Source organism: Periplaneta americana, chromosome 12 (assembly GCF_040183065.1).
Source record: "Periplaneta americana isolate PAMFEO1 chromosome 12, P.americana_PAMFEO1_priV1, whole genome shotgun sequence".
NCBI lineage: Eukaryota > Metazoa > Arthropoda > Insecta > Blattodea > Blattidae > Periplaneta > Periplaneta americana.
The window spans coordinates 34,674,611-34,701,124 of NC_091128.1; the positions used below are offsets into that span (position 1 = coordinate 34,674,611).

The 26,514-nt window shown below is 35.0% G+C and overlaps 1 protein-coding gene across 2 annotated transcripts in view; it reads right to left on the reverse strand.

The window, feature by feature from the left end:
* The window catches only part of LOC138710228 (coatomer subunit alpha-like), an 82,348-nt gene that overhangs the window by 2,470 nt on the left and 53,364 nt on the right, over positions 1–26,514 (reverse strand). For both annotated transcript variants that reach the window (XM_069840899.1, XM_069840900.1), the window contains exons 14-18: positions 21,544–21,700; positions 15,090–15,295; positions 10,971–11,165; positions 8,625–8,778; positions 3,888–4,138 (exon numbers count right to left, since the gene is read on the reverse strand). In XM_069840899.1, coding sequence (XP_069697000.1) covers positions 3,888–4,138; positions 8,625–8,778; positions 10,971–11,165; positions 15,090–15,295; positions 21,544–21,700 — 963 coding nt within the window. The remainder of the gene's footprint in view (positions 1–3,887; positions 4,139–8,624; positions 8,779–10,970; positions 11,166–15,089; positions 15,296–21,543; positions 21,701–26,514) is intronic.

Here is a 26,514-nt window from a genome sequence, read left to right on the forward strand (position 1 = left end):
GGAGTCCTTAACCTCATCCCACCAAACTGCATCTCATTATCATCAATTCCATAAACACTAAATAATCTAATATTCATATAGCATAATTAAATAACAGATTGCTGTTCTTAGTACAGTAGATTTAATATTATTAACTTGAATTTTTTGTAATAGCTGTGAATGAGAATGTTATAAAGTAACAGTCTTGTCAAGGTCACTGGCTACTATGAGAGGGTTATGGCTCGCTTGGCGACCATAGCAGCTGTCATCTACTACAAACTATAGCCTTGGGGCACTTACATTATGTTAAAATATTCTTACGTTAAATGTTAAACTTATAATAATAGTAAACTGCCTCCCATTGAGGGTAGCCCTTACGGACTCAGTATATCCTCAAAAAAAATTATTATACATATGTAAACATAGATATTAAATTTTAAAGAAGGGAAACAAAGAAAAGGGCGTGAAAAATTACAATTGCTATTAATGTGGCACCATGTGATTAATTAGGATTTGGCACGATTTTTTTAACACAATGTCATCCCTCAGAGATGTTGGCAGAGCAAACTGCCGTCGAAATTATTCGAAAAAAGCTGGTATAGTCCCTCGAGCACCTATGAGCAAGCCGAGTACTTCAACATGAATTAAGGCATATTTCAGCTTGAAATAGTTGACTGTAGGCTCATAGAACGACTTCTTCTCAAGGTGAACCTCGGCTCACTGATGACATTCTACTTCAAAACGTATCGTGGGGTCCACAATGATGCCCTGTTTAGTGTCAGCATGTACACTAAAATATCTACTCGTCTCGTTGACCCATTTTCAGCTAGACAGGAGATTTCTTCTTCTACTATCCAGCCCTTATTTCTTAATGCGGCAGCAATTTTGGATCTTACAAGATGATGTCTAGAGTTCCTCAAGAGCAATCCCTGTTCACAGAATCCCAAGACGTGTGCTAAAGTTTCAATCTCCGGGCAGCCATGTCTGCACCGGGTACCGTCGAAAGATCTGCCGGGAACAGAACGAACAGCTGCTAAATTGCTGTCATTTTCAGGCTAGATATCCATTCACTAGTCGAAAATCCTTTCTTGTTTGCAATCCAACGGTTGGCGACTGTTACTTCACTATACATCTCAACACCTTTTCCCCGTCCTGAATCTGCAATACACTAGTCTACAGTTTATTAACTAACAGAAATTTTTACTGAGATACTGGTACTGTAATTTTGAGTTTTGCCATATCTTCCATAATTTTGACATAAAACACATAATTTAAAGTACATGTAAAATTCATTTTCATTATTTTGTAATTTGTAAAATTAATTTTCATTATTTTGTAATTTTACATTTTCATATGTATACAAAAAAAAAAAGCATTAAATAGTAATTCTATGCAATTGTACCTATATTTATACAATCTTCCCAATCTTTTACAAGCTTGCTAATGTAAATTTTTATAACACCATTATGTGCTGATGTTATTTGCAATTTGTAGACTATTCTAGATTTAACTTAATTTAACAATTTTGTTCTCGTAGAGACTTAATGATACAGTTATGAAATGCTTTGGAATCAATCAAATCTTTGCAAGAAATACATTACAAAGGCTTTAATAAAATAAGTACTAGTATCCTATAGCGTCCAATAAGCTGAAACCACATCTTTGTCTTGGCAATTATATTGCAAATATACTGGAAAATTTGTAAAAGTTTATAAAAAAATTTTACTTTTAAACAATATTTTTTTCAGAGAACTGCACATCTTTCTCTGAAAATTGAAGATCACAAGTAGTTTCCATCTTATCGAGAAATAGTTTTGATCCATTTTAAGGAGAAATTGCTTCTAGCATCATAAAGATAGCTTTTCTTTATTGCCACTTTCATATCTAAATTTAAATTCAGAAACAAAACAAACACGTAGGAATGTAAACCTGATTTTCATAAAATCTTGTAGTAGGGGAGACTGTTATACCTTTAAACACTTTTCACATTTTATTTTTTTTTAATTTCGGGAAATGAAATTTTTTTAATGAAAAAATGCTTGAAATAATTATTGAAGATTCCTTTACAACTTCCTGTATGTATTTTCCTGTTTCACAGATCTATTAAGGATGGAATAAATAAAATGTAGGGATATGTAATGTGTTCAAAGGTACAACAGGATCATGTACCTTGGAACATACCCCCTTGTAAGTTGGAACACATGGAATATAGGTGGGAATATAGCTGTAAAAACTGAAAATCATATTTAAAATGTATTTTCAATCATAAACCAGAGCAGGCTTCTCTGATTTAGATTTTATTTCCTGGAGAAGCATAACTGCTTCAACAGCTTTCTTCAAGACATCTGAATCAATTGGGGACCTCTTTAATTCCAGACTTACTTCGTGACATGACCTTAAAATAAAAGAAAAACAAAAACCGATAGTATCGTGTAATTTGGAACATATTCCATGGTACAAGATGTTTTGTGTTCAAAGGTACAAGAGGGTGCACGTTTAAACAAATATGGCTCTGAAAACTAGAGAGTCAAATAAATCATGGAAATTAAAATATGTTATTACTCACTAGATGATAGGGAACACACCATACTTGAAAGATATTAACAAATGCAATCTGGTTTTGTGTTAGAAAACATACATCAATGAACGAAATCTTTACTTTTGGTACTAAAAAAACTTATTTTGTCCACGGAACTCACACTTTGCAATAAATCAAACTGAAACTACGACCAGAGCTACTTAGCGGCTTTCTCTACAATCTACTTAATTTTGAGTCCTCGAGATAGCAGCAAAAATTAAAAAACAAAAAATGTTCAAAGGTACACTATGCTGAAGGTACAACAGTCTCCCCTACTTTCACAATTTAAAACGAATATATAAAATTGCTTAATTTAGAGACAACAAACACGACATAAAATCAGACACAGAAACAAAACAACTCCAATAATAAAATCGAAATAAATTCACTGCAGGGTAGCAATACATAAAACTAATGTTGAACTGTAGAAAAAATAAATTTATGCTCGACCATGCCGAAACATAGTAATTATACACCTGGTAGCAGACCTTTAATGCATGTCATTAAAGTACACCTACTCATTAAAGGTCAGGTCTTTCAGCCAATGACGACTCAGGTTACAACTATTCAGCCAATGACAGGTCAGCTTTCTACCGTTATAAAACCGCAAGTATCGATTATTCTCGGATATGCAATCGAAAGAGAATTAGCGAAAAGTCACGGAGGCTGGAAATCCAATACTGTCGCAGAAGGTTATGTTCTGTTACTATAATAATTAGCGTTAATTGTAAATAATATTCAAATAAATTCAATTTGTCATCTCGTTTTTCAATGTCTAATTTAATTTCAATGTTATCTCTCTAGGTTCTTATGGCCTAGCAAGGTCAATGTGGACATCTGTTCCTCGGAAAAAATCAATACTTTCGCGTCTACGCACATCTCACAACATACGGAACATTGCTGAAAGTCAGATACAATTAAAATTAATAATATCAAGTTAGAAATATGGTCCAGCATAAAAAGTCGTATGAAACTCGCCTATAATGGTAATTAAGAAGCTCGTATGAAAATTATGAAACTCGCGTACGCTCGTTTCATAAATATCCATACTCACTTCTTAATTACCTTCATTATAGGCTCGTTGCATAATGTACTATTCTAGCATTGCAGTTTCATATTTTCACTGCACTCATACACAACTGTAAACGAAGTGCTCACATTTCTTACTCACCATGTCCTTATTGTACCTATGTGACAAAATTATCTTAAACATAGTTTGCATTCACTAGAAAGTTAAAAAAAATATTACAATTTTTAAATCATTACAGCCAAGCTATGTATTTTAAATCTCTTCATTAAATCTTAATTTATCATGTATTTGAAATATCACCTGCAATATCATCCGTGCCTGCTGTGCCACTTCTTGACGCGGTCCTTGCTCCAAGAGGCGCTGTGCAAATGATGCTGCTGTTTTGTAATTCTTCAACTTGAAAAACAAGTTCAGAGCTGTGCGAAGAGAGAGAATCAGGTGGACAGGCTGTAGCTTACAATGCGTCAAATAAGCAGCCATTTCACACAATTGCTTCTGGTCTTCCAAAGTGACTTTAGGCAACTCCTTCCTTGCAGTCTCCATTTTGAGTCCTGAAATTCCACAAAAGTCTATTCAGAGCAGGAGACTAAAAAAAATGCCAACATTGTGATAATGTATATAATTTCATTCTACATTAAATGAAACATTTAGAAATCAAAAAGTTCAAACTTATTTTATACATTTCCTACATCAAAGGAAGTAACCTCACGATGTTAATTTTGATGTAACATAACTTCTTACAAAATTATTCACAGTCAAATTTATAGACATTGACCACTTGCGGTGTTCTACAAAAACAAGTACCTCCGAATCTGTAAATCATACAGGTTTAATTCATAGCTCATTTTGAAGCTTAAAATGTGGGATTTCAAACTATATAATTATTTCAAATGCAATTGAAGTTCAGGATAACTGAATTTAAGATGATTAATTTAGGAAACATTAAGTTAACCCAATATGTTAAAAATGTATGAAAAATACTAGAATATTTCTTGATGTTTGTTCTAATGGCCACCCAAGTTTAAAAGTGGGTTTTTTTTACAAGTATGTGAAATAAATGTTTATATGAGATACACTGCTGCAGAAGTAATGCTCAGCCACTTGGTTGCTTATCATCCAGCAACTGTTTATGTTACGTGACCGGCATAAAAGGGAGTGGAATGCCTACTGATTTATTTATAGTAGTGTATATTTACCTTTCTCTTGGAAGAAGGGAGGGAGTGAAGGAACTAATAAACCTCAGTCTTTCATGTGTTGTCCATGGAGAACAATCTGTTCAGTTTAAATATCATTAGCTGGGATTTTACGGAATACTTGTGAATCCAATATCGTGCATCATGAGTGACGCAAAAAGACACGAGTATGGTGCGTGTCTTAACCCATTCAACGAAAAAAAAGTCACAAATATAAAAAAAGAAAGTCTTTGTGCTGTGTGACAAATGCTATGTTAGTGAAATTGAAGTTGGAGAATATAGTTTTATCGTCACAACTGAAAGTCTGTGATACTTGTCGAGCAAAAATTTCAAAACTTCCTAACTCTGAGCATGTAACTAGTGACCTGTGTGTACCGGGGAATAATTCTCAAAGTCTTCCTGAACCCAAATCCCATGAAAGTTCAGAAAGTAGTGATACAGACTCGTCTGCTACTACGGGTTCTGTAAAAGAAGCTAAGGAAAGGGCTCACTTATCTATTGTCAATGAAAGCTTGGTATCATTAGGGGAATCTCCCATTAAGGAAAGGAAACTCACTCAAAAACGTTACCCGCATTAGAAATTACAAAAAATAAAAAGTGCACTTAAAGATAAAGCATTTCATATTAAAAGCAATTCTACTCCGGACGAAGAAGAAGAAAGTCATGACAGTTCAAATATACACAGTACAAAAGTTGACCGACTTATTTCATGCTACTGATGATAGAAATTTTAAAGGCCAAATCTTGACAATTTTCGACAGTCTTATTAAAAAATTAAAGAACATTTTCAAGCATTTACACATATGATAAGAGGTGCTAAACAATGAGCCGCGGAAAAGGGATGGACGATTTGGTAGTAGACTGGATAAATATAGTATGGACTACAAGCTCTGGTGGCCTACTATGACAGAAGTTGACGTTGGTTTCCCAACAGTTTCCAGGACCACCTTATGAACAAGGTGAAACCAGAGATTCGACATAGTTGTCCTATCCTGCTGGGTGATCAAAATGTGCAGACCCAGGACACTGTAATAAATAGGCCGTTCAGAAAACTTTTTCGACGACACCATTATCAATCAATAACAATAGCAGAAAATAAGCTTAGATCAAGAGGTTTCATCAAGTGGATTCAACTGCCATAGTGGAAGTTATCGGAAAAATATGAAGAAAAGTCGAATTAATTTTCTGGTGAATTCCACTGCTGGATTCATAAATTCTGGGCTGATAATTATGCAGATACAATAAGAGAACGTTTCAAGTGGCAATCATTTCGAATGCCCTCAATGGAACTGAACATGATCTAGTCTGTAGCTGATTAATGGACAACACTGTATAAGGAGAAACTCATAGCAAGAGCAAAAGTGACAACAATGCTGAAGATGAGACTGATAATAAAATTGATAGCAAGAGCGAAAGTGACGATGGTACAGGAGATGAGTCTGGCAGCTAGAGCAAAAATGATAATGCTATAGAAAATAAGACTCTCAGCTAGCTAAAGCCAAAGTGACAATGGTGCAGGAGACGAGACTGATAGCAAGAGCAGAAGTGACGGTGCAGAAGACAAGACTGATAGCTAGAGTGAAAGTAATATTTCTACAGAAAATAAGACTGGCAGCTAAAGCAAAAGTGATAATGTAATAAATTTCAATTGGACCGTCTATGCTTATCTTGTATGCATACTAATTTTGCTTGACTAGCATTTAACAATTTCATCTTGTTTTGGTTTTCCGATAAGCTAACTATAATGTAATAAATTTCAATTGGACCGTGCAGGAGATGAGACTAATAAGCAAGCAAGAGGAGAAGTGGCGGTGCAGAAGACGAGACTGATAGCTAGAGTGAAAGTAATAATGCTACAGAAACTAAAGCGAAAATGATGATGGTGCAGGACATGAGACTGGCAGCTAAAGCGAAAGCGACAATGCCACAGAAAATAACACTGTGAGCTAAAGTGAGAGTGGCGATGGCGCAGGACATGAGACTGGCAGCTAAAGCGAAAGTGACAATGCTACAGAAAATAAGACTGTGAGCTAAAGTGAGAGTGACGATGGCGCAGGACATGAGACTGGCAGCTAGAGCGAAAGTGATAATGCTACAGAAGCTAGCTAAAGTGGAAGTGAAAATGGTGCAGGAGATGAAACTTGCAGCTAGAGCGATAGTAATAATGCTACAGAAAATAAGACTGTCAGCTAGCTAAAGCGAAAGTGACAATGGTGCAGAAGACGAGATTGATAGAGTGACAGTGACAATGCTGCAGAAAATGTGACTGTTAACGAGAGAAAAGGTGACAATGCTGCAGAAGACGAGACTGATAGAGTAACAGTGACAATGCTGCAGAAAATGTGACTGTTAACGAGAGAAAAGGTGACAATGGTGCATAAGACGAGACTGATAGAGTGACAGTGACAATGCTGCAGAAAATGTGACTGTTAACGAGAGAAAAGGTGACAATGGTGCATAAGACGAGACTGATAGAGTGACAGTGACAATGCTGCAGAAAATGTGACTGTTAACGAGAGAAAAGGTGACAATGGTGCATAAGACGAGACTGATAGAGTGACAGTGACAATGCTGCAGAAAATGTGACTGTTAACGAGAGAAAAGGTGACAATGGTGCATAAGACGAGACTGATAGAGTGACAGTGACAATGCTGCAGAAAATGTGACTGTTAACGAGAGAAAAGGTGACAATGGTGCATCTCACTACATCTCGCCAAAAAAAAAAAAAAAAAAAGTAAACAAATGTAAAAAAATTGTAGAAAATTACTAAATTGTAAAACTATAAAAATTTGTAAAAATTGTAATTGTAATATTGTAAAATGTTGACATGTTCCACATCTTAAAGCTTCATTGCTCATGTAAGATCTATGAAATAAAATAAATGAATGAATGAATGAATGAATGAATGAATGAAAGACGAGACTGATAGAGTGACAGTGACAATGCTGCAGAAGATTAATTAGACTGATGGCAAAAGCGAAAGTGACTGAACATACCACATTAAATTCACGATACAAACACATTTTAGAACTAATTTGTGCAACTTATATTTATATTGCTTATGATTTAATTTTTAATTATTCTAATTTTCTGAGCGCTTAAGGTGGAAATAAATTTGTGATCAAAAATGATTTCTTCAAGCTTGCTCTTTAATCACAAGCTAAGTTTGACAGCCATGAAAATTTTGATACTGCATTTTGTCAGTAAATAGTCTAAGTTGGTCAGCAGACTACATCAATTTTTTGCACTACTTCTTATGCAAATATGCACACAGTGGCAAATCTGTTGAAGTTGAAGTGTAATAATGTGGATGAAGATATTTTTAAAAGTATTTATTATGCCATGGAACACCAACTATCATCCTTACAATACAGAAATATTCAATTACAGATGTATACTAGTACTAATTATTAAAATGGCGATTTTTGTGAAATGTTAGTGTGCTTCATGTAACGGCACCATCCATGTTCCAGAGTATAATAATTTGCATGAAAAGATGAGGCCAATGCACGAATAAATACCGATTTCAAGTCATTAACATATTAGCAATCTTACACTATGAAGAGAAATTATTAAAATGTATGAGTATTGTGTTCCAGTAACAAAAAAAAAAAAAAAAAAAAAAAAAAAAACAGCTCATTCGGTAGAGCAACTCAATATGGAGTAGAAAGTTGTGCATTTAATGTTTAAAACTAGACATTTTCCTTTCCAGAATTTCTAAAATAATATGGATTCTATCCAGACTTAAAAATGAGTGAAAAAGATCTTTTCTCTAAGAGGGTTCTAACATCTGTCATGTTTATTGCTCTAGCTTATAGAAGGTACTTTTATTCCAGATATGTACCTAAAATATATTCTCTGCAGATGATAAGCAGCTGCTGGGCCTCTGTTATCTCCTGGCGTGTTTTCAGCACTAACAGAGGAATGCTGATGACCAGGGCATGTAATTTCTCTATTGCCTCACTAAATTTCCCTGCAGTTGTTAGCTGGTAACAAACCTGTAAAAAAAAAACATATCGGTACATTGCAGATTAAGTTACTACATCTCTCTTTGAACACAGCTTCAAATATGCTATGAAGCTGGAATTAAAGTATTTCCTACAATAATGAAATTATTATTTTAAGATTTCTATCTTCATGTTTATCATTTGAAATAAGCTAATGGTGAGAGAAAATTTCTTGACGTATACTGGAAGCAATAAAAAAATCAAGTAGTAAATACACATGAACATAATACAATAATTAGGTATTAATTGAAGATTTATATATTTTTGTTTAGGGTTTGAAGGGAGCAATGCAAGATACATCACACTGTCTTGTGTGGGATTTGTAATTCCTGACTAGCATGCCTGATTGATTTCATGGGACTGTGTTGAAAGGCATCTCTCACTCGATCGACTGTTTCCTCACTTGGACCCGATCACCAAGGGCATTTCAGTATGCACAGACATTCCTTGTTCTCGAACTGTAGGTACCACTGGCATATTGCTTTATTTGTAGGTGCAATCTCGTGAAATCTAGCAGGAAAATGTGGCTGCACTTTAATAATTAGTTGGCCCTTAGAAGACAGGAAGCCTTCTGAGCTCCTGTCCACATTCTGATTGCAGCCATAACTTCAGTTTCTTTTGCATTCAAGGTCGCATGGACATTTTGTTGTATCAGAGTATGACACAACAATACTTGAAACTTTCTCTTTCAAACAACATGCACTGCATTGTTATATCTATTACAATTACATTGTTATAACTAAGCAAACTCCTAGAGTAAATTATCATTCACAGTGTAGATGTGGATTAAACATCTGGCATGTCCGCAAACTTATTGAAAATCGGAGATATTTCAATGAATCAATGAAGCTTCGGCTCGTTTTTGGGCCATCGCCTCCCCAACTGCTTTCCAGTTCTTTATATGGAACAGGATCACAGTGTCCTTTCCAACCATGTATTCCCATCGGGTTCTGGGTTTTCCAACCAATCGCTTCCCTCCAAAGTGTCCTTCCAGAACTTTCTTTGATATTCGTTCCTCTTCCATTCTAACTAGGTGTCCAATCCATTGAAATATCCTGATGTGTATGTAAGTTGATAATGTCACATCATCATACAAGGTATATAATTCATGGCTGTACCTGATTCTTCAGATTCCATTTGAACATACCAGACCAAATACTTTAATCAGGATTTTGGAGATACTTTACGAACATTAAATCCAATCCAGACATTTGAGATGAGCAGGGCATGTAGCATGTATGGATGAATCCAGAAATGCATATAGTGTGTTAGTCAGAAGACCTGTGGGAAAAAGGCCTTTGAGGAGGTCGAGACATAGATGGGAGGACACTATTAAAATAGATTTGAAGGAGGTGGGATATGATGCCAGGGACTGGACTGTTCAGATAGGGACCGATGGTAGACTTTTGTGAGGATGACAAAGAACCTCCGAGTTCTTTAAAGCCATTTGTAAGTAAGTAAGATAATGTACTTTAAATTTTTACCTCTCTTTAAATAGATATATCTTTCAAAATCTATTTCGTGTTTAAACATTAACAAACCATTGCAGTTACAAAGGATGTGCAATAAAGTATTAATAGTGTTTAGTTTAAATGTAGTTCTGCTTATAAGTACAGTATGCATAAGGGTGTAATTATTTGACTTATTTGAACTGTTGTATCAGTGAAGCGAGGTGAGTCAGTGAAGTTATGGTTTTACAGTGCAGTGAATAGTTCCGATCAGTGATAATTTATAGCGTCGATGAAATGTGTTCTATAGTGTCAGTGAAATGTGTTACAGAGTGTCAGTGAAATGTGTGCTAAAGTGTCAGTGAAATGCGTCATAGTGCCACTACAGTGAGTGAGATGAGAATAAAGTGAAAGACTATTGAAACTTATGTAGGGCCTATACATAATAATGTAGGTTGTAATGTAAAATTAGGTATATTATTTATGTTTTATTATTATTGTGTGAAATTATATTGTGTATTCTTATTGTATTGTGTATAAAATTGTAGGCCTATTGTGTATTATATAATTGTATTGTGTATTGCTTATCATTTCTTTATTGTGTATTGTTTATATTGTGTATACCACTGCCACCGGGTGCATGCCCACTTGCAGTGTAAATAAATACATACATATATACATACATACATACAAAACATGACACTGTGAAATACTTTCTGCCTCAGTTGGCATTACCTGCAGTCTCTGAACCAGGTCTGATAGTTTGAGACTAATGGCTGGTTTTCCGCCTCTAGGACCTGCATATTTCCAGTTTCTATGAGGATAACCATACAGTGGTGACAATGATGGAAAGGCAGTGTACGATGTACGGGAACTTGAATATAAGCTTAGAAACAGAGTGTGATATGGTTTGAAATCCAATACACCAACCTAAAAAGAAGAAACAATTGATATGGTTTGAAATCCAATACACCAACCTAAAAAGAAGAAACAATTGATATGGTTTGAAATCCAATACACCAACCTAAAAAGAAGAAACAATACTATGTCACAAATTTTCACAAACTTAATTATTTTTAATCAGTTACTTTAATGATGTTATATGAACAGCACAGTAATCTACCATCAATGGAACTGGTAATAGTGGGATGGTATTATAACAAGACTACTCCGAGGATTCACCAGTCGCCCTACAGTTGAAGGAAAACTCAACCAAATAACTAGCCAAAGTGGAATTCTATCCAAGCCTGAGCATAACCTCACTCGTTATCCTTGACTACGCTTGTGGCCAAAGCTTATATTCTCACATGAGCCCATGAAGAAATCTAATTTAATAAGTTCTGATCATCAACTATATTTATCTGATGAATTAAAAAACAGATTTAAGTAGAAGTACCATGGTCAGGTTGAGATAAGCTATTTTCCCTTCACTGCCTAACAGAATTTAAATTAATTTTCAAATGCCGGGGCATTTAAAACAGTGAGCTGACGATCTACCAGTACTTTTAATAGGAACAAATAAATGCCACACCTATGCAATGTTCTCGAAAGTAAAAATTCTGAAAGCATTACAAAAGTGTGCGCATTACTATAATCTGAATTATTTCTTTCCATTTATTTTTCTGTCAAGAAATATTAGTTAACATTTATTGTATAGTGTGTGGGAACATATTTCATCATGTAACCTTGCCAATTGCATCATGAACCTTGCTGCATTCTAAGTGAATGCGATCATTATATTGTGATTTATAGTTTACAGTTGTATTGGACTTGAACCTGCCATGTGTCGTGGTCTCTAGGCAAAGTGTTCTTAGATGCTAACTTGTCACTATTTCTCTGAAGCTAGGCTATTTTATTGCCGAATGCAACTCGTGACTTCGACAAAGATTTCGTTTTGTGTTATAATAGTCACCCCACTACAAATATGCAAGTCTGTTATTCAACTGCTAGTGGTAGATACAAACCATTACTACCATCAGTACATGGAGACAAAGAAAAAGGAATGACGTCTCTTTCTGATGTTATTGAGCACGAAATTTATCGCTTTTTGGCTATCATCATCTAAATGGGCGATGATGTACGGGACTTACTGAGAGACTACTGGTCAATACTTGACCAGTTTCACATCTCATTCTTTACCAACACAATGAGACGTAACCTATTTTTGCATATACTTTGTTTTCTACATTTCACTGACAACACAAAAGGGCCTGACAGGAATGACGAAAACTATGACAGACTGTGGAAATTGAGAACTATGTTAGACTCACTGAATGACCTCTATTCTAAATTATATAACCCAAATGAACATTTCGCCGTAGATTAAATTATTGTACTATTCAAGGAGAGGATGGTGTTCAAGAAATATATACCTAAAAAGCACAAACATTTCGAAATAAAAATTTACAAGCTATGTGATGTCTCAGTCTAACCAGTTTTAATAATTAAATAGAAAGTAATAATTATGAAACTTTCTTAACTTGGGAACTTGATTCCTTTCTAAGATAGAAATAAATATAACGCGAACTCACTATTATACAGCACAGCAAATGTATTTCTCCTGACTCCATTTCTCCCTATAAATTCGTCACAACACCGTCTAAATCCAACTTTTCAGCACTATCCTGACATATTCTATATGTAACAGCAATGTGACTAACTCTTTGCTGGGACATTGCTGGACTCAAAAATCTCTTCAGTATTTTCGTAGTGGAAAAAGATCTGCTGGCAGCTTCGCTTCTCGGAAATTACAAACACAAACACCTGCTTAGCAGTAGGAGAGATGAATAAAGTTGACACAAACAATGCATCCCTACCGTGAAGTTAAATGTCTGAACTTCACAAATAAGAACAGAAAATCCATGTGGTTGATAGAAATGATATAGGAAATGAAATAACAGACAAACAAGGAATACTGAACACATATGTAGAAGTTACAGTATATGAGTCAGGGAATCGTCCAGATAAGTTAGCCCTAGAAGACGAAAAAGGATTTTCTATTTTAAGAGAAGAAGATGAACTAGTGCTTAGGGAAATGAAGAATGGGAAAGCAACAGGAGTTGATGGAATACCCATTGAGTTAGTGAAATGCTTGAGTGAAGACAAGAAGGAAATTCTATCATTATGCAACGAAACATATGAGAAAGGCGAATGGCCTGAAGATTTTTACAGAGACGGTGTTGCTGCCAATACTGAAGAAAGATAATGCCAAGAAATGTAAGAAGTTCAGGACTATCAGCCTGATATTGCACTCGGCGAAGATTCTCCTGGGAATATTGAATCGACGTTTATATTCCAAGATGGAAGGACAGTTGGAAGAAGAGCAGTTTGGTTTCAGAAAAGGAATTGGACTACTATGAACAATTGGCGAAAGATACCTAGAGAAGAATAGAGAAGTGTATATAGTATTTGTGGTCGGCCAGGTTGGCAAATTGGTATAGCACTGGCCTTCTATGCCCGAGGTTGCGGGTTCGATCTCGGGCCAGGACGATGGCATTTAAGTGTGCTTAAATGCGACAAGCTCACGTCAGTAGATTTACTGGCATGTAAAAGAACTGCTGCGGGACAAAATTTCGGCACACTGGTGGATATAACCTCGGCAGTTGCGAGCGTCGTTAAATAAAACATAACATATAGTATTTGTGGATTTAAAAGGCATTTCACAGAGAGGACTGGAACAAACTGATGGGCATCCTGAAGAAAATAAATGTGGATTGGAAACACATGAGGCTGTTCAGTAACCTATATATGAAACAACGAGTCAAAATCAGGGTAGGAGAAGAAATGTCTGAAGGAAGTGAAATAGGGAGATGAGTACGACAAGGATGCCCTTTATCATCTACCCTGTTCAACATCTACTTGGAGGATTTGGTGAAGAACTGTTTTCAGAGCGTGGGAGGGGTAAAAGTAGGAGAAAGAAGAATAACGAGTATAAGATTTGCTGATGATATGGCATTGTTGGCAGAAGAGGAGACGATACTAAGGAGTATGCCACAGAAGCTAAATGACAACTGTGAGCAGTATGGGATGAAGATAAATGCAAACAAGACGAAGGCCATGGTTGTCGCAAGAAAAATAAAGAAGGTAAACTTGCGAATTCTAAATGAGACAGTAAAGCAAGTGGACAGCGTCAAATACTTCGGATGTACTATAAGCAGTAACATGAGCTGCAGCCAGGAAGTCAAAAGGATAGCAATGGCAAAGGAAGCTTTTAATAGAAAAAAGGAACATCTTCTGCGGACCTCTGGAAAAAGAACTAAGGAAGAGACTAGTGAAGTGCTTTGTGTGGAGTGTGGCATTGTATGGAGCAGAAACACGGATATTACGACGAAATGAAGAGAAACAAATAGAAGCATATGAAATGTGGATATGGAGAAGAATGGAACGTGTGAAGTAGGCAGACAGAATAAGAAGTGAAGTTGTGTTGGAAAGAGTGGGTGAAGAAAGAATGATGTTCAAACTGATCAGAAAGAGGAAAAGGAATTGGTTGGGTCAATGGCTGAGAAGAAACTGCATAGTGAAGGATGCACTGGAAGGAATGGTGAACGGGAGAAGAGTTCGGGGCAGAAGAAGATATCAGATGATAGACGACATTAAGATATGTGGATCATATGCAGAGACTAAGAGGAAGGCAGGAAATAGGAAAGATTGGAAAATGCTGAGTTTGCAGTGAAAGAGCTGCCCATGGACAGAACATTTATGTAATAATAATAATAATAATAATAATAATAATAATAATAATAACATGACGATTATCAGAAGGACTTAAGTTCTACGTTGGCACCACAGAAGTCATCTGCCAAAGTGTAACAAAATCATTCTGAAAATATTGTGAGTCATAGCCTTGTCACTTACTTGCTCATGTAGTAATCTAAAAGCAGATTCGAACGACCCAGCTAAGATATGATCCACAGGAAGTTTGGTGTTGCTCACCCACACTTGAACCTGCGAGGGACCCTTTGTTGGCGGTATGAAATAATCATCTTCTACTCCTTGTGTAATTGTGTTCTCTAGTTCAGGAGGAAGAACCAAATCCTCACATCCTACATCCCAACCACCTCCTGTGAAGGAATGAATGAATGAATAAATGAAGGAATGAATGAATGAATGAATGAATGAATAAGTAGGTAGACAGACAGACAGACAGACAGACAGACAGACAGATAGAGAGATAGATAGATAGATAGATAGATAGATAGATAGATAGATAGATAGATAGATAGATAGATAGATAGATAGATAGATAGATAGATAGATAGATAGATAGATAGATAGATAGATAGATAGATAGATAGATAGAGAGATAGATAGATAGATAGATAGATAGATAGATAGATAGATAGATAGATAGATAGATAGATAGATAGATAGATAGATAGATAGATAGATAGATAGATAGATAGATAGATAGATAGATAGATAGATAGATAGATAGATAGATAGATAGATAGATAAATATATACTAATAATAAATCTGTAGCCGAAATTTTTCTGGTAATTTTCGATTTTCCAAAAATAATTGGTCCTAACACATATAATTAACCATCCTGAAACCGAAAATAGCTTTTTTGAAATCTTTGTTTGTATGTCTGTCTGGATGTTTGTTACCTTTTCACGTGATAATGGCTGAACCGATTTATATGAAAATTGGAATATACATTAAGTTAGTTGTAACTCAGAATTTAGGCTATATGCCATTCAAAATATTTTATTTAAAAGGGGGATTATAAGGGGGCTTGAATTAAATAAATCGAAATATCTCCCTTATTATTAGTTTTCATGAAAAATGTTACATAACAAAAGTTTCTTTAAAAATCATTTCCGATAAGTTTTATTCTATGCAAAATTTTGATAGGACTGATATTTAATGAGATAAATGAGTTTTAAAATTAATATAATAACGCCATCTTAAGGGGCTGTAATGAAATAGAAACAAATGACTTCGTCTATAAGGGGCATTGGACAACAACAAACGAAAGCTATCAAAAATAGCCTACAGAGAATGTTTCTGTGTTTGTATGAAGTAATATCGGAAGCTAAATAACCGATTTGTATAATTAATTATTAATTCACCATTGGAAAGTGTAGTTTCTCTAGATGGACATAATGCTATAATGTTATTACAGTAACTTCTGAGTGAATCGAGGACAGGTAAGATTAAAATAGCTTCTTATGCACAGAAAACTTGATAGGTTATTCTGTATATGGATAAATCGCAATATAGCGAACGCCAGTAGGGGAAGTGTCTGGTGAGCTAGTAGGGGAAAAATGGAAGGGGTCGTGGGCGGAGCTTCTACGTTCGCTATATTGCGATTTGCCCCTATATTAGTTTCCTGTATTTCTTAAAATAACGTTTATGTACACATTCATTTTAATCTCAGATAATTAACGAACGAGAGTGTACTGATTTAGTATGCAGTAATAGTACGTTAACTTGGCATTCCATTATTTTATAATCCAAATTTTAACCATGCTCAATTGAATCGTGTTAAAATACATATGCAATACATGCAATGGAAAAAAATTGGGTAATGAGCCAAGCAGATTATGTTGCGCTGTTGTAAAAGTTGTTCCTCCTGAAATTCAAGAGCCCCCATCACAAATTAAAAACTTACTTATCAGAGTACATCCGTTATCAACACACTTTTTATATAATATAATATAATATAATATGATATAATACAACACAACACAATATAATATAATATAATATAATATAATATAATATAATATAATATAATATAATATAATATAATATAATATAATATAATCTATACTAATAATAAATCTGTAACCGAAATTTTTGTGGTAATTTTCGCTTTCTCAAAAATAATTGGTGTTAACATGTACAATTATTCATCCTGAGACCGAAAATCGCTTTTTTTAAATTTTTGTTTGTATGTCTACCTGTCTGTCTGTCTGTTTGTCTGGATGTTTGTTACCTTTTCACACGATAATGGCTGAACGGATTTCGATGAAAATTGAAATATAAATTAAGTTCGTTTTAACTTAGATTTTAGGCTATGTGGCATTCAAAATACCGTACTTTATTTAAAGGGGACTGAATTAAATAAATCGAAATATCTCGCTTATTATTGCTTTTTGTGAAAAATGTTACATAACAAAAGTTTAAAATGATTTCCGACAAGTTTTATTCTATGCAAAATTTTGATAGAACTGATATTTAAGGCTAGGATACAAGACTTTTAAAATAACAATATAATACATTTTCACCACCACCTCAGATTATAGCGTTGTTGTTCCTGCAATAACTCCTATGTGCAAAATACAAAATTTTTGAGTAGAAAGAAAAAACACATTTATTCAATCTATGGCAATGGATCGTGAATTCTTACATTTTCGAAAGAAAGAAATATAATTACATATCACTATTTAAGTTATTTGAAGAGTTCAGAACCATAGTGGGCTAAGCGCCATTTACTGAAGATGTAGAAAACAAGGAAAACATATAGCAAGTAATATAAAATATACACATTAAATCTAAATGATGTCAGTCTTCATTAAACTATGGTTGCATATAATAAAAATTAAGAAACATGTTAAAGGAATTGTCATTGCACCAAATGAGTGGTCTCTGGACTAAAATGATCGCATTTAAATTAAGTAACATATTAAACGATTTATCCTTCTATCAAACACGAATGTTCCCTGGATCAAATGTCCTATTTTAATTATGTAATTACTTTATATTTATTTCTAATGGGTGCAGAGAAGCGCACGGGTATGGCTAGTAAATAAATAAATGAGTAAGTAAATAAATAAATAAATGAGTAAATATATATATATATATATATATATATATATATATATATATAAATAAGTAGTAAACATCTTGATTACACAACTTTTAACACTATATCACTTCGGAATATAAAGTATATAATGCCTTCACGTATTAATTAACTAGGTTACCTTGTTGACTAGTTTCAGCTGGTGAGTCATCATCAGAACTGGGTGGTCTTCACTTCTTCTGATTGCGTGTCCTGTGGGTGTGTTTGTGTAGTGTAATGTGGAGTCAAAAAGTGTGTGTGTTCTGAAATTGAGTTGTGTGTTGAGGATTTGATACGGATGTGTTTTTGTGTGCCTGTATATTTCATATTGTCCTAATGTGTTTAGTTTCTGGTTTTTCGGTTGGAAATGTAGAATTTCCATGTCTGTGTTTATGTTGCTGTAGGTGTGGTTGGCGTTTGTGATGTGATCTGCATATGTGGAAGTGTTTTGTGAATTGCTTATGGCTGTGATGTGTAACATGTTTGAAATGATCTGCCTGTCTGTCCTATGTAAAAGTTGTTGCAGGTAATGCATTTGAGTTTGTATACACCTGTGTGGTTGTATTTGTTTGTGCTGTTTGTGTGTTGAGATGCTGTTGTAGAGTGTTTTGTGTTCTATATGCGATCTTGCAATTTAATTTCTCGAATGAGGTTGCAATCTTGTGTGTGTTTTTGTTTTCGTATGTTAGTGTGATGTATTTTTTTGTGTTCTGGTGTTTGTGTTGTATTCCTATGTTTTTTTGTAATTCTGTTTTGTCTTTCTTATTATGCTTTCTACTATGTTGGGGTTATATCCGTTTTTTGTGTTATGTATTTGATTGTGTTTCCTCTTCTTTGTAGTCTTGTTGGCTCTTTGGTATGTTGAGTAGTCTGTGTGCCATTGCCCGGAATGCAACTTATTTGTGTTGTGTTGGGTGATTTTTGATGTGTTGTTGTTATTGTTCTGGGTTTTCTGTAGATTTTGAATCTGTATTTGTTGTCAACTTTTGTTATTGTGATGTTTATGAAATTTATAGATGTGTTGCTTTCAATTTCTAATGTGTAGTGTAGCTTTGGGTGTATTTTTTTATGTGTTGATGTAGGCTTTGAATGTCTTTTGTTTCCTTTGTATAATATCAGTATGTCGTCTACATATCTGTGCCAATATATGATGTTGTCTGTGTATTTGTTGTTGTCTTTGTTTAGTATATATGTCTGTTCTATGTTGTGTAAGAATATTTCTGCTAGTATGTTGGGTGTCCCATGGGTAAGACTTTGGTTTGAATATAATATTTGTTATTTTCAAAGGCATATTGGTCCCGTTAAGTTCAATGTTAATTGAAAAATGAGTTCTATTCAGTCAATACTTAACATAAACACAATAAAACATGTTATAATAACATTTACACAGATTTAAAAACAAACGTTTTCGCCAATTTTGATTGGTATTTTATGTTTCTTATTATGTCTTGTCTTATGTATTCGTGATGTTGATTTTGTGTATTTGTATTGCAGTTTCTGTATTTATGATAGTTTGTATTTGTTGTCTTGTTCCTGTGTTGTTTTGGTGTATGTTGTGTTTCAATCTTTTATCTAGACTAGACGGCATTTCGGAAGGCGTTCAGCTGCTATATGCGCCATAGCATTTCTGGTATGTGACATCACAAGCTTGTACAGTAGAACCAATCAGAATCAGTCTATAACAAGTACTTTCCGAGTTCGTTTGTTTACGTGTGAATGTTTCAATACATTGAATAAGTAAAACTAACATTTACTGTGTGTGTAAGATAAATAACTGGAAAAAGAGACTGTAACAAGACAAGTATTGCACAGGCAGGTGCGGAAAACAGTGTTTAAGATGTATAATTATTTTGAAAACGTTAATGAGCAGAACGCTGCCGGCCATCTTGATGCTGGCTGCATTGCCAATGCGCAAGAAACGACTGCAGACCATGTGGTTGGGATTGAGAACCGTGCAAAGAATATTGCTAATGAAGGAAAGAGAGTTTGTTTGGTGTCATGCTTACAGTAATCAACGGCTAAGGTCATTATTGTCTTTTGATAATTTAAATTCTCTCCTGCGCTATTTGTATTGCACATGCGCGTGAAGTACGATGTGGCAATGTTGTATGCTGCTTTGCTCTCTCTGTCTCTCTCGACGCGAACACTAGCAGACTACCGCCTTCTGAATTACCGTCGACTCTAGAGTCTAGTTTCATTGTGGTTGAGTGTTACCGGTATGTTGGTGGTGTTGAATATTCTTGGGTGGAATTTGTGTTTCATGCTGTTTGTTGTGTCTTTAGCATTGCTAGTTTGTTGTTGTGTCTTTTTTTATTTTCTGCTTATTTCTGTTATTATTTTGTTTCTTTCTGTTATAACCTCTTCAAGTTCTAAGTAATGTACAGTGCGTGCTAATTGTAAACGTACTTTTTAGGCATTTGTGTTATGTTGACTTTTTCTGTTGTGTACGTGTTTAATGTTGTTTTGTATATATGTTTTTTGTACTGCGGTTTTTGTCATTTGTGCTGGGTATGATGTGTTTTTTATGTTGATTTGTGCGTATTTTAATGTTAGTTGTTGGTTTAGGCATTCAAGATTGAAGCTTATGTGACATGATGTTTTTATGGCTTTAATTCGCGCGGACTTGTATTTGTGTATTATATGACTTGTCTCATCTTGATTATACATCCACATCTCCAACCAAAAAACCATACACTACACACACTAGAACAATATGAAATATATAGGCACACAAGAACACACATCAAATCCTCAACACACAACTTAATTTCAGAACACACACACTTTTTGACTCCACATTACACTACACAAACATACCCCCACAGGAAACATAATTAGAAGATGTGAAGACCACCCAGTTCTGAGACTAGCCCACAGGCTGAAACTAGTCAACAAGGTAACCTAGTTAATTGATACATGAAAGCATATATGGTAACTTACGAGTATATATTTTATATTCCGAAATAAGTAGCCTTCAAGCTCCTCCTCCATATGACAGGATTTAGAAATATAGCTATGTAAACTATATCAGTAACAAGAAAGGGAGGATTAAGTAATACAAATGACGTGGGGCACCACACAGCTTAATTTAAGTAACTGTAATTTCTGGTGGGAAAAATTAAAATGTTGCAATCAAGCTTGAGCAATTATTTCTTACAGGAATATTATTAATCAGTCTTGTATGTTAATGAAACTGAGCGTTACAGATATTTAGCACTGGAATCATCTACCTTTTCTTTTCTCTCTGTAGTAAACTTCTTGTTTCGAACTGTATTTATTGTATTGTGGTTTAATTGTAATAATCTGAAGACATGAATTACTTAAGCGAAAGAACTTTTAAGGGACACAAATATCTTCCAATGTTAGCATGGTAGGTTTGTATATTATTCTCGTCCAGATATCCCAAGAACTTGCAATACTATCATTATTTATTTTGCATAGTTAGAGAGAATCGCATTCATATCACAATGCATTCAAACAAAACACTAGTGATAAACTTTCCCTTTTTACAAATTTACCTCCTGTGTCGCCTGCAGCAGTGCTCAGCTCGCTTTCCTCAACATCTTCATCGAGTCCAAGCTCTGTATCAACACCCCAGTCTTCGGTTCCCTCATCTTCCACAGTTCCGGAGGCAAGAGTCTGGCCTCTAGACATTGCTGCTCCCTCGAAGAATCCCTGACAGAGTAAATATAAATTAAGAGAATATCAACAAGCATATGATAATCCATAAACTGTACGTAAATATTATCTAATTTTCAACCAGGGTCATTATTCAAATACAATAGGTCAAGGGTCACTTCAGCCAGTTTCTATTCGATATTGCTATAATACAGATTAATGCTTAAATTTGGCTCCTGACTGCACCTTCTTTTCGTATTTTCTGACTGAGTCTCTAGTTTATCACAACACAGTTCTTGAATAATGCTTCTTATTTTTCATCTGAGGCATGTTTGGATATCTTGGGTCAATACACAACTTACAAAGGGTCAATAAATCAACGTTTCATTTCTCCCTTGATTACTTTGGCAATGTACAACAGAACCTTTTTCCCATTAATGCCTTACAAAATGAAACGAACATGTTTGTATACAGAGTTACTGGCTTTCAAAAATACCAAGTAGAAATACTGTGTATGAGATAATTACTTATATTTGTAACTACTCGTAATTAGGAATTCAAATTGTAACTTTCTATCTGTCTGGTCGGCCACTTTGTTTTCTGCCCTTAGGACCATCTGTATTATTAATCATTTTTGGTGGCTGCTGGTTTTTTTGGCAGCGACTGTGGACACATCTTAGTTCTTATTTGCTTAACCCTCCTACTACCGTGGGGTCAATACTGACCCTACGTATTAAACAAATCGTTCATATCTACTTCAAAAAATGTTTTTTTTATTCCCCCTTTTTGACTTTAATTTATTTTAGGTTAATGACACTCCGTAAAATATTTCTAATCTACAATTTTCAGTTTCTGAAATATTGATTTAATTACATCTATTACCAAAACGACATTTTGTGTGGTTTATAATTTATTGCGGACAAACCACTCGTAATTAACTCTTATGCTACCTAGTGGCAGATTATGACAGTCTTTAGTTCAGTTCTTAATTTTTTCGGCAAGATTTCACTAATACTTCAGCAATTAACTGCCTTTGTTTTGCGGTCTGATAAGCGACTAAACTATGTCTGGTGTAGGTCTAAATCTGCCCGATTGTGAAGTATGCAAAATTTTGTTAGAAGAAAATGATGATGCGATTGTGATGCTATGTTGTTGACGAAGTATGACCAGAACTTTTCTGATGACGATGGGGAGGTTGACGCCATCGAAAGTCTTGAAGACGGTGATGCTTCAAGTAGTTATTGTGCATCAAGTATCGAGTCCTCGTCTGTGGTGAGGATGAACATTTTGACTGCTGCTGTCCAACGCATTTTCAAGTCATGATCACTGGTGTAGCTCAGGCAGTAGCGCGTTTGCCTGCTGATCCGGAGGTGCGCTCGGGATTAGGTTCGATTCCCGCTTGTACTGATAACCTGGTTGGGTTCTTTTCGAGGTTTTCCTCAACCCTAAGGCGAATGTCAGGTAATCTATGGCGAATCCTCTGTCTCATCTCGCCAAATATCATTCCACTATCACCAATTCCACGACGCTAGATAACCCAGTAGTTGAATAATTTCAAGGGAAAAATTGTTCCGAAGCCGGGTATCGAACCCGGGACTTTTGGCTAAACGCATCAACGCTCTACTAACTGAACTACCCAGAAACTCTATTGAGTCGGTGTCTAGTAGAGTTCCTGGGTAGCTCAGTTAGTAGAGCGTTGGTGCGTTTAGCCAAAGGTCCCGGGTTCGATACCCGGCCCTGGAACAATTTTTCCTTTGAAATTATTCAAATCAGCTTGACAGGGAGCTATACCTGAAAGCTAGATTTGCAACCCAGAAGTTGATATATCAACGTTAAATAACTACAATGTGTGGTGATAGAGTTTGCATTTAGGTGAACATGAAACATGAATTAAAGATACTGCTCCCCAAGCGTCATTGTCCATTGCTGTTGTCCACCACTGTGGAGTAATGGGTAGCATGTCTGATCATGAAACGAGTGGGTCCAGATTCAAATCCTGGTTGGAGTTTTTCCGAGATTTTTCCCCTCAACCCACAACAGTAACTTTCTGCGCTAGACCCTGGACTTCTTTTCGCTGGCATTATTACCTTCATTTCACTCAGATATTAGATAACCATAGCAGTGAATAGTGTCGTAAAATGAATCAATTAAAAAATTATCCATTGCTGAATAAATATGACTATACAACAAAGTTTAAAAAAATTCTTAGTGTCGCACATTGTTCGTAATTCTCGGTCTTATCCTACAACCATCTGACTCATCAGTGAAATTATGCACTAGACTCATTGGCTGCAATGTGAATCCTGACTGTAAGTGATACTCTACAGACTTCTATTCTAGATTTTTTAGTCAGGGTGTCTACCGAAAATGTAACACAAAAGATAGTTACATTTTAGGTACCACAACTTAGTAATAACTCATAAGCGCAATGAAAAAACATTAATCGCACATTTCAGTCCTCTTACGATCTGCCATCATACTTGTTTCTCAAGTTCTCTGATTTTCATTTCAATGAACGCACAACTAACTTCTTTCTTAGCCTTCAAGACTGTATTAGACTCGCATATGTAATTGTTGACCACCACAGCTTAGGCAGTGGTGCCAGGATTAAATAAGTGAAACTGAACAATATGCATAATTTCGTTATCCATGAGCACTGGAATCTTTTAAATTCGTTACATTTCGTTACTTTTGTTCCCAATTACTTAAATTGGTTACTTTTTGGTTATCTTCGTTACTAGTAGACAACCTGTTAGTGCTATACACATGACTGGGACAAACTGGGGAGTTTTTGAAGAGAGAATGAATTATGAAGAATCTCATAGAAAATCGGAGTAATTGTGCAAATGATTGCTTAATGACAAACACTTTTGATTTCACGTGTTTAGCCAATGCACTGAATTATATTTAATTTAACTGATATTCTTTTTGACGTTATGTAGGAAGAAATCATAGGTTTAGAGCTGCAATGAGATTCCTGACTGTGGCTGGTATTACACATAGTTATAATTCTAAATTTCTTAGTGCTATACAGATGACAGGGACAAACTCCAGTTTCTGAAGAGATAATAAATTATGAAGTATCTGATGGAAAATCAGTACAATTGTGCAGAGGAGCCCTTAATGACATCAACATTTTGGTTTCTCGTCTTCAATCATCACACAGAACGATATTATATTTAATTCAAGTGATGTTCTTTTTGAAGTATGTAAGAAAAAGTCATTACACATCAGCTAATCTATGAACCAAGTTGAGGATGCATGCGACCTACTTGCTAAGCAGTGAGATATGAACAGCATTTCCAAAAGGGTACTAAAATGCTGCTAAATTGTCGAGAGGAGGAGAATCAGAAGAACATATTATTCACTGACACAGAATTCTTGTACCTAAGAGATACTTAATAATGTTCTAATGGAAATGAATGCAAGATATGAGGGCAAGTGGAACCTGGAGGTACACAAAAAGCTGTCACAACAAATTCCTTCGTCTTCGGATACACAACTTATTGCTTCTACTCACAGAGACAACTGTGTTTCTTACAAGTAAAGCAAATTTTAAAGTGAAGGCTCTCTGAAGTACAGTTCACAATTACTGACAATATTAAATATATGTACTTAAATTCAGAGTATTGTTGACCATTTACTTTACTCCTTCTGAACAAAAAATAATATGAACAAAAGTAATCCAACACCATCAATAGTAAACAAATGTAAAAAATACCTCAAATAAAATATAAATTAAAACAGCGAATAGAACTAATGATCATTCCTCTTTCAAATGTTAGCGTACAGTCCTGGCGATCTGAAAAAATTATGGGGTAATAACTATAGTCCTTCTTGGAGAGATTGAGTACCATCAAAATATATCAATTGGGTCTCTATATACGATATTTATACATGGTAACAATCTGAAACTATCAATAGTCAATTTGTTTCCAATACTATTGACAGTTCTGGTGACTATTGATAGTATCGAAAAATAGAAAGATCATTCATAATATTATAAGGGCAACACAATTCTATTTCAGCGACTCAGGCATTACGAATCATTTCTAACGATTCATTCAGAGTTTGTTCAGTACTCATTCCAGTCTATGATTCCAAGTATTCTTTTGAATCGTAAACAAACGGCTACAAGATTTTTCATTTTGCAATCATGGGTAGAATAAAAATGTTCTACATATCTCACATAGACGGCAGAGTAGGCTTAGGAAGGATGCAGGCCCTTTATGATAAGAGTTGAGACATTGGATTGTCTCTTTCTGATTGGCTGGAACCAGTTTTCATGACTTCCATTAATCTATAAAATTATGGAAGATAGTTATTCGCAATTATAATTTATAAACTCAACCTTACTATCAAGTACAATTTTTACATTAAATCCCTATTTAACTACTACGCACATTTCAGGCATGGACTCATTATTTTTCATATTTAACTAAGCAAATCCAGTACAGTAAAACCTCGATAAGAAATGCCCACTTATTATGCTATCCCGTGTAATACTGGTATATATTTTTTGTCTGGTCCCTGGACATTTCATATATAACGCCTGTATAAAATATCCCATTTGTTGCGCTCAAGTCAAGTAGAATATTTTCGATGTGCGAGGGTCACTTCAAAAGTAATGCATAACTTTTTTTAAATTTATTTTTTATTCTACACCTTTGCAATTTATGGAGGTCATAGATACATCATTTCTGCTTGTATTCAATTTTAATTTAAGTCATTCCCGTGAATGGCGTCATGATAACACTCCTTCAAGTTGGCTGCTGTATTTGCTTTAGTAGGATATTTTATGATGCTTTATCAACATTCTAGGTTATTTAGCGTCTGAATGAGATGAAGGTGATAATGCTGATGAAATGAGT